We start from the raw sequence: 14,648 nt of genomic DNA, 5'->3' as shown, positions 1-14,648 counted from the left end.
ACATCTGGGTCAGTCTTCCGGATCTGAGGACCGTGAGGAGAGAGAAGGGAGCGAGCAAGCACAGCCACGTGCCATGCGCGTTCGAGGGGCTAGTGCGCACAGCACCGCTCACTAGTTTTCTCAGCCTCAGCTTTCCTATCTCTCAAATGGAAACAAGAATGGCAACCACACGTATCTCACAGAGTTACCATATAAAAATGGGAAGCACAGCTCATTACATCCTGTTGCTGCTGTATCAAACCACCACAAACTTAGTGGCTTAAAAGAACATACATTTATTCCGTTACAGTTCTGGGGGTCATTAGTCTGAAGGGGTCTCACTGGGCCAAAGGGAAGGGGCTGGCAGGCCTGCGATCCTCGCGGAGCCCACTTCCCTGCCTTCTCCAGCCTACACTTCTTGGCTCTCGGCCCCTTCCTGCATCTCTACAGCAAGAAGCATAGCATCTTCAAAACTCTCTCTGATTTGGACACTGACTCTCCTGCAACCCCGTTCCACTTACAATCACCCTTGTGGGTACTGGGCCCAGGTGGGTAATCCAGGAAAACCACATCCCAAGGTCAGCTGATAAGCAACCTGAAATGCCACCCACCTGCTGTCACATAAGGTGACATATTCACAAGCTCCAGGGATTAGGATGTGGACATCTCTGGGGGACCATTATTCTGCTTACCATACATACAAAAGATTCTAATTTAAGGTCTGTTTGATAATCAGTATTTTTTTTTCAATTTCACAACTAATATGTCCAAGAGTTGTTTTATGGTTTAAAAAAATAAGAAATCTGAAGAATATGTGTTCTAAGTAACTCATTATTATGTCTCTAAGATTTAGCACTGTATGCTAAATATCTAAAAAGCTCAATGATAACTATAGGTTTTGATATTTAACTTACTATAATCATTCCCATCTCTTTAAAACAAATGAAAATTTAAGACAAAGATACCACTGCAAAATCTAAATAGAACTATAAGCATTCTAGTGTTAAACTTCCATGATAGTAGAAATAGGTGGCCATACAATGCTAGGATTAGCTCACGCTGCTTCTAATCATAGAAATAAACACATTTTGAAGTCTGGAAGTATAGGAAAGGTCAGTTTGTCAGACAAACAAAGGGCATTAAATAACTCAAAGGGAAACCTTCCTGACCCCAAGCAAGTATCCAGAGGAATGAGGAAGGTGCCATACTGGAGCCTGTAAGTAGAAGACAGTTCAACCCAAGTTAAGTCACCATTGTATCCCAGGACCCCTAGAACAGGCCCAGTGCAGACCCCTGGAAGCCATCTGGTTTCAAGACATATATCCTCCATGCCTGTCAAATGTCACACTATAGATTATACCTTCAAGTCCTACCTAATGGTAATCCTAAAAATATAATACAGACATGGAACTAAGATAACAATTCCTAAAAAATTTGTTATTATATAAACATAATATAAAGTTCCTTAAAAAAAAAAGCACAAAAATAAATAGGATTTATCCAAATCTAAAAAAATCACAAATCATATATTTTCCCCTAAACTTATTAATAATTTCAACCAAGCTAGTATCAGAGAATTACTCAAAATAATTTCTAAGATATCTCATTTCAATCTCCTATTTCTTGAACATATATGTATGTGTGTATATATATATATATATATATATACACACACACACAACTCTAATATAACTGACATTCACCATGATGACCTCAAGATTTTGAAAGATACCAAGTTCTTACTGGTATCATTAAAGAAAGACTAAGTTATGGTCAGAATAATTTTATTACTGAATGTGTTCAAAACATGTTGTTGAATATTTATATTTTATTTAAAACCTGACTGTACATGAATTATAGATACATGAAATCCCTCAGTCAGAATATTAAAGTATCCATACCACACCTTTTCCTATCACATTGCACAAACATAGGTTCACTTTAATGACATCAATAGCAGGGCTCACGGTTTTAACTAGTATAATTTAATTAAACACTTCCAATCTCTGGAAACAAGGTTTTTCAAAAGAAGTACTTTTTTCCCCTAAACTGGATATTTTGTTTTAATAAATCAAGAATAGTATCAATAAAAAATATAATAGTAGGAGCTATCCTATATTTCATGTCAGAATATATTCTTTCTTGAGATTTTATTATTCAAGGAAAGCTAAAAAAACACAGAAAAGCATTTATAAAGAGTAATTGTTAGTCAATTTTTCTACTAAAGAAGTTTTGTGAACATATCTGGAACAAGATGACAATGGTAATAATAATAATGACGGTAGTAATAACGACAAAAGTTTGAATGATTTAGTCTAAGATGCTTTTGCTGGGGAGAAGAAAAATCCCCAGAGATAAAGTCATTAAAACTTATTTATGAACCCTCATCCTAACTGTGAACGCAGTGAGCAATTTTATGATGTTACTTTCTCTAAATGGCAACAATGACCTCTCCAAGAAAAGTAGAGGTAACTGCAAGCAGAGGACAGCTTAACCTTCCCAGACAGACACAGGACTAAGATAACAATTAGATATTGGCTAAACAACAAAGCCGCTCATTCACTCGTTCTTCCACTGCTGACCAACTATTCAACAATGGCTTGTACCATGATAAATGGTATGAAAATACACTTCAGACCCACCTGTACCATCACAAGTTTCTTCTATACATACAGTTCCCAACTCTACTCTTGCGTAGGCCAATCCTTCAGTGAGAGCAAGACTAGACTGAAAAAATATTTGCATCATCTGGTAACTGATAAGGAATATGAATGCTAGTATCTGGAAGGCTCCAAGTCACACAAAACCTGTTTAAAGTAGTTTTAAAAGAAGAAAGCAAACATATGCAAAAAAACAGATTTAGGAATATTAAGTATTTGAGGTATTTATTGATGGCTGAGAAGCTGATTATATATCTCAGATAGATACCATGGAAAATCTGATATTTAATTCCTGATTGACCATATTAGGTAGAAAAAAAATTCAGTTTCCTAGACAGAAAATTCAGTTATCTTTCAAAATGCCGAAAGCTTAATTGTAAAGTTTTCCATAATACTGATCAAATCATACCTTAATAGAGAAGGGAAGAACAGATGGATAGGCAACAAATTAGCTTATTACTTCAATTTTGTCAGAGTTTTGAAAATTCAGGTAAAGCCGATATTGTACAAAAACTCTGAGCATTAGATAATGACACTGGGAACAAACACGAGACAGAGAGGTATCAGAAAAAACAAGGTCCAACAACCTTGTGAACCTTTACCCAATGAAATGTAGTAAATAAGTTAAATGGACCTTTTAGTCTCCTCTGATATTTTTAGTAGTCAATTAAAAAAGATTAAAATATGAAGGCATTTACAACCATCCCAAAGGATCAGATAGTGAAGAATATAGAAAGTAATACCAAAAAGAAACTCTCCATTATGTCTCAAGAGCCAAACAACAAAACAACTTCAGGTTACTTCAATGTCACCTGTAAGAAAAGAATCCCCGAGTCAACTTTTCTAAGCCATGTTAAGTAAATAAGAAAAACAAAAACCAAAACAATGCCATATAGTATCTGTTCCTCAGCCAACGTATTCAATTAACCCACATCTGCAGTGGGTCCATGGGGTATTACACCACTTACAAGGGAAATTCTAACAGAAGAGAAAAACGGTCTCTGACCTCCAGGCATCTGCTAGTCAATGCCAGAAAAAGAACAAACTCAATAAAGTACAGGTAATCCATCCTGAGGAATTTAATGGTCATAGACATTACAGATTGGAAAACCATAAGTATAAGTGGTGTTTTGAAAAGCATTGAGACTTTTTGAGCAATAGGAAGTAAATGTAGGCAGGGGAAAACAAAAGAGAAGTATCCAGGGCTTCCTTGGTGGCGCAGTGGTTGAGAATCCGCCGGCCAATGCAGGGGACACGGGTTCGATCCCTGGTCCGGGAAGATCCCACATGCCACGGAGCAACTAAGCCCGTGTGCCACAACTACTGAGCCTGCGCTCTAGAGCCCATGAGCCACAACTACTGAGCTTGCACTCTAGAGCCCGTGAGCCACAACTACTGAGCCCGCGTGCCAAAACTACTGAAGCCCACATGCCTACAGCCCGTGCTCCACAATGAGAGAAGACACGGGAATGAGAAGCCCGCGCACTGCAACGAAGAGTAGCCCCCACTTGCCGCAACTAGAGAAAGCCCACGTGCAGCAACGAAGACCCAACACAGCCAAGGATAAATAAATAAATATATTTTTTTTTTTTAAAAAGAGAAGTATCCAAAGATACCAATAAAAGAAACAGGGAAGGTAACTCAAAGTGGAGAAGCATAAGCTTGAAAGCATAGGCATCTATGGAGAGAACAAAAGCTGTGGCATCAGAGGCCACAGCTGGATCGTGAGGACCCAAGCAGATGTTGCTGGGTCAGAACTCCAGATGGCTGCAAAACAAGGTTCAACTGGAGACTGAGCCATGAAGCCAAGGGACCACAACAGGCACTACCCAGTGGGCGTACTCACCCAAACTACTGACATGGTATTTCATACATAGAAAAGATGCATTACTTACCCGATTGATATGGCTGTTCCTTAAAATAACCTGTAGCAGGGTCTTCTCAAATTCTTCCAACTTCTTGGAACACTTTTTAAGAATATGATTAGATAAGTTACAATCACTGATCAGTCTAGCTAAAGTATCCACAGCTTTGATCCAAAAGCTTGAACAAGGAAGTTTGGGTTCTCGGTAAAAAGTGATCAAGCCATCCAGCAACTGAAAAACAGAATCAGATACTGTGGAAGAGGCGTTTTCAAAGTGGCTTAAGTCAGTTTTCAGACTCTCTGACTCGGTCAAGGTCTTCAGCCCAAGCAGATGTTGCAAGAACTGCATGTGAGAAGACAGAGGCTTTTCCAGAGGAGCACAAGGTCTGTTCACAATGGGCAGTGGTGGGAAGAGGGTGGAGATGCAGCTCTCCCCAGAATGCTCGGTCATCTCTGAAGGTTCAGTTCTCTGCTCATTTGATAAACCGCACCCAGAATCTTCCAGCAGAGTCAAAGTGTTTTCAGAACTTCTAGGTTCCTGAGCCTGCAACTGGGAAGATGGACCTCCTGAAAGAGAAAGGAACAGAAGTGTTATCTTTCTGTATCTAATATTTCTTTTTTCTTTTTTTTTTTTTTTTGCTGCACCGCACAGCATGTGGGATCTTAGTTCCCCGACCAGGGATCGAACCTGCGTCCCCTGCTTTGGAAGCACAGTCTTAACCGTTGGGCCACCAGGGAAATCCCTAACATTTCTTCATATAAAAGACATTGATTTTTCTAACTTAAAATACTAAATGAAGCATGAAATATGCATTAAACATTTGAAAAGCAGTAGTATAAAAATTGATAGAGGAGAAACTGTGAATGAAATTGCTTAGACTGACTGCAGACAAGGTCTTTATCTGGTAGAAAGCACAGATGATTCACCCATGTTTTGTCAAGTCACTATCTCCCAGTCAAGGCCATGCTTGAAAGATACAGAGGAGAGACCACGAAACCTGAAGGAGGTCACTGTCTGGTATAGATTCCAACAGGTACCTGCAAAACAACAGGTGTATGTAAGATAGAGATATGCTCAGGGCACTATGAAAACAGGAGGAACACTGAACAGCCCACCCCAGTTAGATCAGTGTCTCCTGGAAGAAGTGATGGTAGAACTAATTTATAACACATAAGCAAGAATTCCAAGTTTAAAAGTTGGGGGAATGGAGGAAGAGAAGAGAATTCCATCTACCAAAGGGTACGCACAAAAGCACAACTTAAGAAGGAAAAGAAGAGTACTGTATATTTAAGGACCCACCAGTAGTTTCATGTTCCTTTTACAGAAAATATAAGGCAAGATATTAAGTTGGAGAAATACGTAGAGGCCGGTCACAAAAGATCTTAAAAGAGATATTAAGGACCTCAGAATTTATATGTAGAGTGTAGAGTGAGTGTAATTTGGAAAAGTTATCTATATACCCACACATATACCTAATCTACAAAAATAAATATATAAACAATGTATATATGTATGCGTACTTATTTATAATTATTCAAGTATATCTATCTATATCTATGTATATGTGTGTGTGTGTGTGTGTGTGTGTGTGTGTGTATGTCACAGATCCTTGAAACTATAAATATAACCACCAGAATTTTCTGACATCAGCTGAGACATACTGCAGTTCAGGCTTAACTTAGTAACTTTAGATCATTCTGTGACAGAGATGCCATCGTAAACACAAAAAGGCCGTTGTTTGTAAAATGATTATCAGTAAAACGTACACACAACATTCTCACTGAATGTTCTACAGCACATGCATATATCTATGCAACCACGTTTGAGAAATACTGATGTCAGCAGTGGAAGCAGGAATAGGACAATAAACAGTATAACGTAGGAAACTGAAGTGGTCATATTTTCATTTCACAGGTCACTCTATGGGCTTTGTGAAGGGCACACTGGAGAAGGACCCAATGAGACACTGAAAGATCAGTTCAGAGTCACCTCTATCAGTCCTGATATCAAGTGATGAGAGAAATGAAAAGACAATCATCAGGGAGACAGAGAAGGAACAATTAAAGAGGTACAAGAAGAATAAAAACAACAGTGTCATGAAAGGCTAGGGAATAGTTTCAAGGAGAATTACACACAGGAGGGAAGTCCAATAAAATAAAGAGCTAAAAAAACATGTCGGAATTACCAGCTAGAAAATCACCAGCGATCATGTCCAAAGCAGCTTCGGTCAGTCGGGGTGGTGGGCAGAAGCCACAGTGAGCGGACCGAAGAGTGATGGGGAAAGTCACAAAGACAGCGAAGAGTGGCGAAGGCTTCTGAGGACCTGGATCGGGACAGCTTAACACAGAGAGCAACTGCAGGCAAACATGGCCGGACACACTGGGAGAAACACGAGCAATTATAGATTATGAAGAAAAAAGCTGGAGAAGCAAAAGCTGGAGGCAGGAGAGAAAATAGGTGGGGCATGACTCAGGAGCAGGCGGAAGGAGACAGAGTCGAGGACCAGTGGATGGGTTGCACTTACTGATGAGTTTTTTCCCCCCCAGGCTGAAGGAAATAGGATGAGAATGTACAGGGATGTAAAAATACCCCTGGCACATAGGAAGTTAAAGGAGATATCACCCAACAGTCTTTTTAAAATTGTTTTTAAGTTGGAGATGGGGGATACTAGTTGAACAGGACATAAGAACAATGGCAAAAGCAACATCCTCTCCCTGCCCCACCATAAATTGGAAATCTAATTTACTGCTCTTTTTTCCTTCAGTAAAATGAGAAGCTGATGAGGCAGAATCAGAGGATTAAGCTTTAATTTAGCGTGCATTCATTTAACAAGTGTCTACTATGACCACTACAAATGTGCACATGTGTGCTTGGGAATTATCACTACAGTATCTGTACTCCAAGTTAGGGAGGTGATGCAGCAAATTCCCAAATGCGGTGGTACCCAGAGCAGTGGACCGTCAGCAACATGTTTAACGACATGTGGCTATTTCTATATTAAAACAGGCAGACAACATGTTCATTGTAAGCCAAGAGACACTTTCTTTTTCTTAGGAGCAAGGAAAAACATTTGAAATAACTTCTCAAGACATCCATCTCACTCTGCACACAAGTAAAACAGGGGGTACTACAGTAATTATTCAGGTAGATTACATATTTCTTTCACAAAATTCAAAAAGGTTCTCCACTAAGAAAGTGAACATAAGTTTAAATATTTTATTAACCTACTCAATTTTCCAGCAAAGTAAGCTGAACTTCACAGGTGATGATTTCAGGGAAGTCTCATAAAATGAATTCTCCCAACAACTAAGTTGGGAAGCAAAAGCTGCTTTCTTGTTTCCGCTTCTCACTCACTCCTCACTGGTGTGCCTTTGGGCAAGTAATAATCATGCCATCTCATCTCCAGGTGCTCACAGGTGCAAATTTGAAGGCAGTAGTTCTAACCACGCATGGGCTCTGGTGATAGGAATACACAAAACCAAGTACCATTCTTCCTCTCTGGTTTGTTTCTGTGTCCTCAGAAACGAGTGATAAGGCCATATGCTGAGGATGACAATGTAGAGACCACATGCAGAGCAGCCTCTCAGCGCCCTAAAGGAGCTCAGGGCTCCACAGGAGAGGACCACAAGGAGGTGTTACACAACGAGGCTCACAGTATCAAAGTCATGCTACCAAATCGAAGAAAAGAATCTATATTCACATTTCACCTTACAAAGTAGCTCCAGGGAATAATTCAGTTGTTCAGAGGAAACCTGGAAAGTATGCTGTTATCCCTAATTTACCAAAAAGGACATAAACACAGGCTCAACTTGATGAAGAGGTCTGAGAAAAGCCACACAGTGAGCAAGGAAAACTAAGCCTTCTGTTTCAAGGCCTTCCAACCACGGCAAAGAGGCCTGTGTGTTTCCATACCAGCTTCTGTACATTTCCACTATGGCATACATCAATTTCTTTTTTTATAAATTTATTTATTTATGTATTTTTGGCTGCATTGGGTCTTCCTTCGTTGCTGCATGTGGGCTTTCTCTAGTTGTGGTGAGCGGGGGCTACTCTTCGTTGTGGTGCGCGGGCTTCTCATTGCGGTGGCTTCTCTTGTTGTGGAGCACAGGCTCTGGGCACGCGGGCTTCAGTAGTTGTGGCACACGGGCTCAGTAGTTGTGGCTCGCAGGCTCTAGAACACAGGCTCAGTAGTTGTGGCGCACAGGCTTAGTTGCTCCACGGCATGTGGGATCTTCCTGGACCAGGGCTCGAACCCGTGTCCCCTGCATTGGCAGGCGGATTCTTAACCACTGTGCCACCAGGGAAGCCCCCATCAATTTCTATATGTTATCCACTTGTTTCTGAGCTCCTGAATGGCAGAAGTCCTGTCTCTTGTCATCTTTGTGGTCCCCTCACTGAGTAACGTTATCATCTGTAGAAGACACCTTACCAGGGGAAACGCTTAGGGCAACAACCTGCTGCTGGCTGAGACAGACCTCCTCTCATCCCTCAATATTCACGGTGCACCACGATCTTACACCAAACCGCGACAATTACATACACAGATAAGAGAAATCAAACAGAATAGATAGAAAGGCAGACAGAAAGAATATGGTTATTCCAATAATAACTGATAATGTCTCAGAGTACTTGCTAACAAAAAGCCAATAATTTACTTTTTATAGTATCTACTACTTCTGGTAACCAATAACCAATTAATTTCCTCTTCTGTTTGTCCTCAGTGATGAAACTGTGTAGAATGCAAACAGCATTAGCACTGGAAACCAACACTTTCAGGTTGGAAACCCCTCACTGCCTACTAAATAAAGTAAATAATAGTGGGCAAATGTTCCTATTGTATATATTCTTATAAAATGGAAAAGACAAACAGGGGGAAAAAGCTTTCCTAGAGAGGATTAAACATTTTCAGTGATACTGAATATATTAACAGGTTATAATCTTGCAATAGTCATAAATGAAATATTTATTTATAAAACTAGATTTTTAAATATCCACCCTTATTTCGGTAACACAGAGCATGGAAACAGAAGATCCCTGTCTCTTTAAATGAATCTTACATAATAACCACAATCAGATTTCACTCATTTGCTTGGATGACTTTTCTCAACATAAATCGCAAAGCATGGCTAACAAAGCATCATACCCAAAGGAGAGGAGAGAAAATGAAGCCATGCTCCTGCAACTTTTTGTAATTCCTGTCGTTCCAGGAGGGATTAAGGTAAAGCAGAAGTCAAATGATGCTTCTTTCTTAACTTCTTATTGGGCTGAAGGGACTGAGGACTGTAATTTCCCTCCAAGTCACTGGATATGATCTAATTAACACGTGTGTTATTAGATTTAAAAGAGATAATAAACTACACACACACACAAACTGATCAAGAACAGTCCAGTACATATGAAATGCAAATAATTAATTATCTATTATTGTTAAATGATTATAGATATCAAGAATCTAAATTATGCTGAAGTGTGAAACCATATACAAAAGTACATGAAATAAGATAGCAATTAAAACTACGGATTCTGCCTAAAATATTCTATAGTCTCTCCCATACACGGGATCCCACAGACCTTCTATTCCACTTTACTGGACCCTTAACTCTTCCATTTTCTTGTAGTTGTTAACTTCCACTTTAATCCACTCACCATTTCAGAGTGGATCGCAAGCATACTTAACAAAACAGAGCCAGTGCCCTCTTGCCACACATCCTGCCCTAGAAATGCTCACCCTTGAACAGTAAATATATATTCTGCTGCCCCCCCAAAATATTCACACCCACATCAATTTTTCATGCCTTTTCTCATCCATTTCCACAGTTCCTACTTCATTTATAAAAGAACCAGCTGTTTAAAATGCATCTTTACACCTTGCAAACCCCATGAACTCTATGTTTGTAAAACTGAACAAGTCATCTTCACACTCTGCACACACAAACAACACAATTTATGTTTCTCCTACGTACTATCTATGTCAGCTGACAGCAGGACTATTCCTCCAGTCACCAGGCCTGGGGAGAGGGACCATCCTCACCCCCCTCTTTTTCCTATCCTACACACACACTGCAATGCCACATTATGTTGGTTCTACCTTCTGCACGTGTGTACGTCAGGACAATCCAGAGAAACAGAACCAATAGGGTAGAAAGAGAGACAAGGAAGTAAATTTATTATGAGGAACTGGCCCACGTGATTATGGAAACTGAGAAATTCCTAGATCTGCAGTCAGCAAGCTGGAGCCCCAGGAGAGCTGATGGTGTGAGTTCCCGTCTGAAATTCAGCAGGTTCCAGACCCAAGAAGAGCCAAGGTTTCAGTTCAGTTTCAGTCCAAAGGCAGGAAAATACAGACATCCCAGCTCAGAACCAGTCAGACAGGAGGACTTCTCTCTCAGGCAGCATTTCTGTTCTACTCAGGAGGTCAAGAGACTGGACGAGGCCTATCCACACCAGGGAGGGCAACACACTTTGCTCAGTCTGCTGATTCAAATGTTAATCTCAGCTATAAACACCCGGACAGATGCATCCAGAATAGTACTTGACCAAATATCTAGGCGCCAGCTCTGAGTCTGTCCTTCTTTAGTTCCTTCCACCATAACCACCTCTTGCACTGATGAATGCAATAGGCTTGCCTAACTGATCTACCTGTCTCTAGTTCCGTCCTGTTCTAGACCATATTCTGACCGGCCCTCATGAGAATCATCCCACTAAAATACTAGTTTGATCACAACCATAACACCTTCCAAAGGTTTCCCTTACTTTACGTGATAGAGTCCTCTCAGTTCCTCAGCGTGGCCTGCAAAACATCCCTGCCACTATTCCAGTTGCACCTCCATCCTCACTCGTATTTACATGCAAGCAATATTAAACCACTTATGGTTTACCAAAACACACCAAACTAATTCAGGCAACCATGCATTTGCACAGGGTGTTCCCACCATCTGGTGTGTGCTTCTACTATAACCCAGAGACGGACTGATTCTGCAAACCCTGCTTCAAAATCCTCTGTGAACCCTTTGCTGCTCTCCCCAGGGATGGGAAATCACCCCCATTCTGGGCTATCTCACACTTTGCTTCTATTACTACTCATCAAACCATTTTTAATTTATTAGTGACTCACTAATGAAAGGGAGAGATTCTTGAGGGTAGACGCAGAGTTTACTAATCTAGGTATTTCTGTTGACTGATGCCCGCCCTCCCATATAGTTAGAAATAGTTTGAAAACTTGTTGCATATATATACTAAGAAAAAGTAAAATCAAATAGCGTCTCTTCAAGTACACTAAAATGTCATCACAGGTAGATATGGTTTGTCCCTAGTATGATTCCTTAAGTTTATTTATTTAATTAGCTATCTATTTTATACATATTAGTGTATATATGTCCGTCCCAATCTCCCAATTCATCTCACCAGCACGCCCCCTACACCTCCCCCCTTGGTGTCCATACATTTGTTCTCTACATCTGTGTCTCTATTTCTGCCTTGCAAACTGGTTCATCTGGGCCATTTTTCTAGATTCCACATATATGCGTTAATATATGCTTTTTGTTTTTCTCTTTCTAACTTACTTCACTCTGTATGACAGTCTCTAAATCCATCCACGTTCTCTGCAAATGACCCAATTTTGTTCCTTTTTATGGCTGAGTAATATTCCATTGTATATATGTACCACAACTTCTTTATCCATTCATCTGTCGATGGGCATTTAGGTTGCTTCCATGACCTGGCTATTGTAAATAGTGCTGCAATGAACATTGGGGTGCATGTGTATTTTTGAATTATGGTTGTCTCTGGGTATATGCCTAGTAGTGGGATTGCTGGGTCATATGGTAATTCTATTTTTAGTTTTTTAAGGAACCTCCATACTGTTCTCCATAGTGGCTATATCAATTTACATTCCCACCAACAGTGCAAGAGGGTTCCCTTTTCTCCACACCCTCTCCAGCATTTCTTGTTTGTAGATTTTCTGAAGATGCCCATTCTAACTGGTGTGAGGTGATACCTCATTGTACTTTTGATTTGCATTCTCTAATAATTAGTGACATTGAGCAGCTTTTCATGTGCTTCTTGGCCATCTGTACGTCTTCTTTGGAGAAACATCTATTTAGGTCTTCCGCCCATTTTTTGATTGCGTTTTTTTTTTTTTTTTTAATATTGAACTGCATGAGTTGTTTATATATTTTGGAGATTAATCCTTTGCCCGTTGATTTGTTTGCAAATATTTTCTCCCATTCTGAGGGTTGTCTTTTCTTCTTGTTTATAGTTTCCTTTGCTGTGCAAAAGCTCTTAAGTTTCATTAGGTCCCATTTGTTTATATTGATTTTTATTTTCATTTCTCTAGGAGGTGGGTAAAAAAGGATCTTGCTGTGATTTATGTCATAGAGTGTTCTGGCTATGTTTTCCTCTAAGAGTTCTATAGTGTCCAGTCTTACACTTAGGTCTTTAATCCGTTTTGAGTTTATTTTTGTGTATGGTGTTAGCGAGTGTTCTAATTTCATTCTTTTACATGTAAGCTGCCCAGTTTTCCCAGCACGACTAATTGAAGAGACAGTCTTTTCTCCATTGTATATCCTTGCCTCCTTTGTCATAGATTAGTTGACCATGGGTGCGTGGGTTTATCTCTGGGCTTAATATCCTGTTCCATTGATCTATACTTCTGTTTTTGCGCCAGTACCATATTGTCTTGATTACTGTAGCTTTGTAATATAGTCTGAAGTCAGGGAGTCTGATTCCTCCAGCTCCATTTTTTTCCCTCAACACTGCTTTGGCTATTCAGGGTCTTTTGTGTCTCCATACAAATTTTAAGATTTTTCGTTCTAGTTCTGTAAAAAATTCCATTGGCAACTTGATAGGGATTGCATTGAATCTGTAGATTGCTTTTGGTAGTATAGGCATTTTCACAATATTGATTCTTCCAATCCAAGAACATGGTATTTCGCTCCATCTGTTTCTGTCATCTTTGATTTCTTTCATCAGTGTCTTATAGTTTTCTGAGTACAGGTCTTTTACCTCATTAGGTAGGTTTATTCTTAGGTATTTAATTCTCTTTGTTGCGATGGTGAATGGGATTGTTTCCTTAATTTCTCTTTCAGATTTTTCATCATTAGTGTATAGGAATGCAAGAGATTTCTGTGCATTAATTTTGTATCCTGTTACTTCACCAAATTCATTGATTAGCTCTAGTAGTTTTCTGGTAGCATCTTTAGGATTCTCTATGTAGAGTATCATGTCATCTGCAAACAGTGACAGTTTTACTTCTTCTTTTCCAATTTGTATTCCTTTTATTTCTTTTCTTCTCTGATTGCTGTGGCTGGAACTTCCAAAATTATGTTGAATAATAGCAGTGAGAGTGGGCATCCATGTCTTCTTTCTGATCTTAGAGGAAATGGTTTCAGTTTTTCATCATTGAGAATGATGTTTGCTGTGGGTTTGTCATATATGGCCTTTATTATGTTGAAGTAGGTTCCCTCTATGCCCAATTTCTGGAGAGTTTCTTATCATAAATGGGTGCTGAATTTTGTCAAAAGCTTTTTCTGCATCTATTGAGATGATCGTATGGTTTTTATTCTTCAATTTGTTAATATGGTGTATGTATCACATTGACTGATTTGCATATATTGAAGAATCCTTGCATTCCTGGGATAAACCTCACTTGATCATGGTGTATGATCCTTTTAATGTGCTGTTGGATTCTGTTTGCTAGTATTTTGTTGAGAATTTTCGCATCTATATTCATCAGTGATATTGGTCTGTAATTTTCTTTTTTTGTAGTATCTTTGTCTGGTTTTGGTATCAGGGTGATGGTGGCCTCCTAGAATGAGTTTGGGAGTGTTCCTTCCTCTGCAATTTTTTGGAAGAGTTTGAGAAGGATGGGTGTTAGTTCTTCTCTAAATGTTTGATAGAATTCACCTGTGAAGCCATCTGGTCCTGGACTTTTGTTTGTTGGAAGATTTTATTCACAGTTTCAACATCATTACTTGTGACTGGTCTGTTCATATTTTCTATTGCTTCCCGCTTCAGTGTTAGAAGGTTATACCTTACTAAGAATTTGTCCATTTCTTCCAGGTTGTCCATTTTACTGGCATAGAGTTGCTTGTAGTACTCTCTTAGGATGCTTTGTATTTCTGCGGTGTCTGTTGTAACTTCTCCT

General features: G+C 39.5%; 1 protein-coding gene across 2 annotated transcripts in view; it reads right to left on the bottom strand.

Annotated features, from left to right (window-relative positions):
* Positions 1–14,648, bottom strand: part of MEI4 (meiotic double-stranded break formation protein 4) — a 235,888-nt gene that overhangs the window by 155,071 nt on the left and 66,169 nt on the right. For both annotated transcript variants that reach the window (XM_068551117.1, XM_068551118.1), the window contains exon 3: positions 4,535–5,070. In XM_068551117.1, the coding sequence (XP_068407218.1) occupies positions 4,535–5,070 (536 nt within the window). The remainder of the gene's footprint in view (positions 1–4,534; positions 5,071–14,648) is intronic.

The sequence above is a fragment of the Eschrichtius robustus genome, chromosome 9, assembly GCF_028021215.1.
Source record: "Eschrichtius robustus isolate mEscRob2 chromosome 9, mEscRob2.pri, whole genome shotgun sequence".
In the NCBI taxonomy this organism is placed as follows: Eukaryota; Metazoa; Chordata; class Mammalia; order Artiodactyla; family Eschrichtiidae; genus Eschrichtius; species Eschrichtius robustus.
Note: the sequence above shows the minus strand (reverse complement) of the source record. Positions and strands in the feature narration are given on the sequence as shown.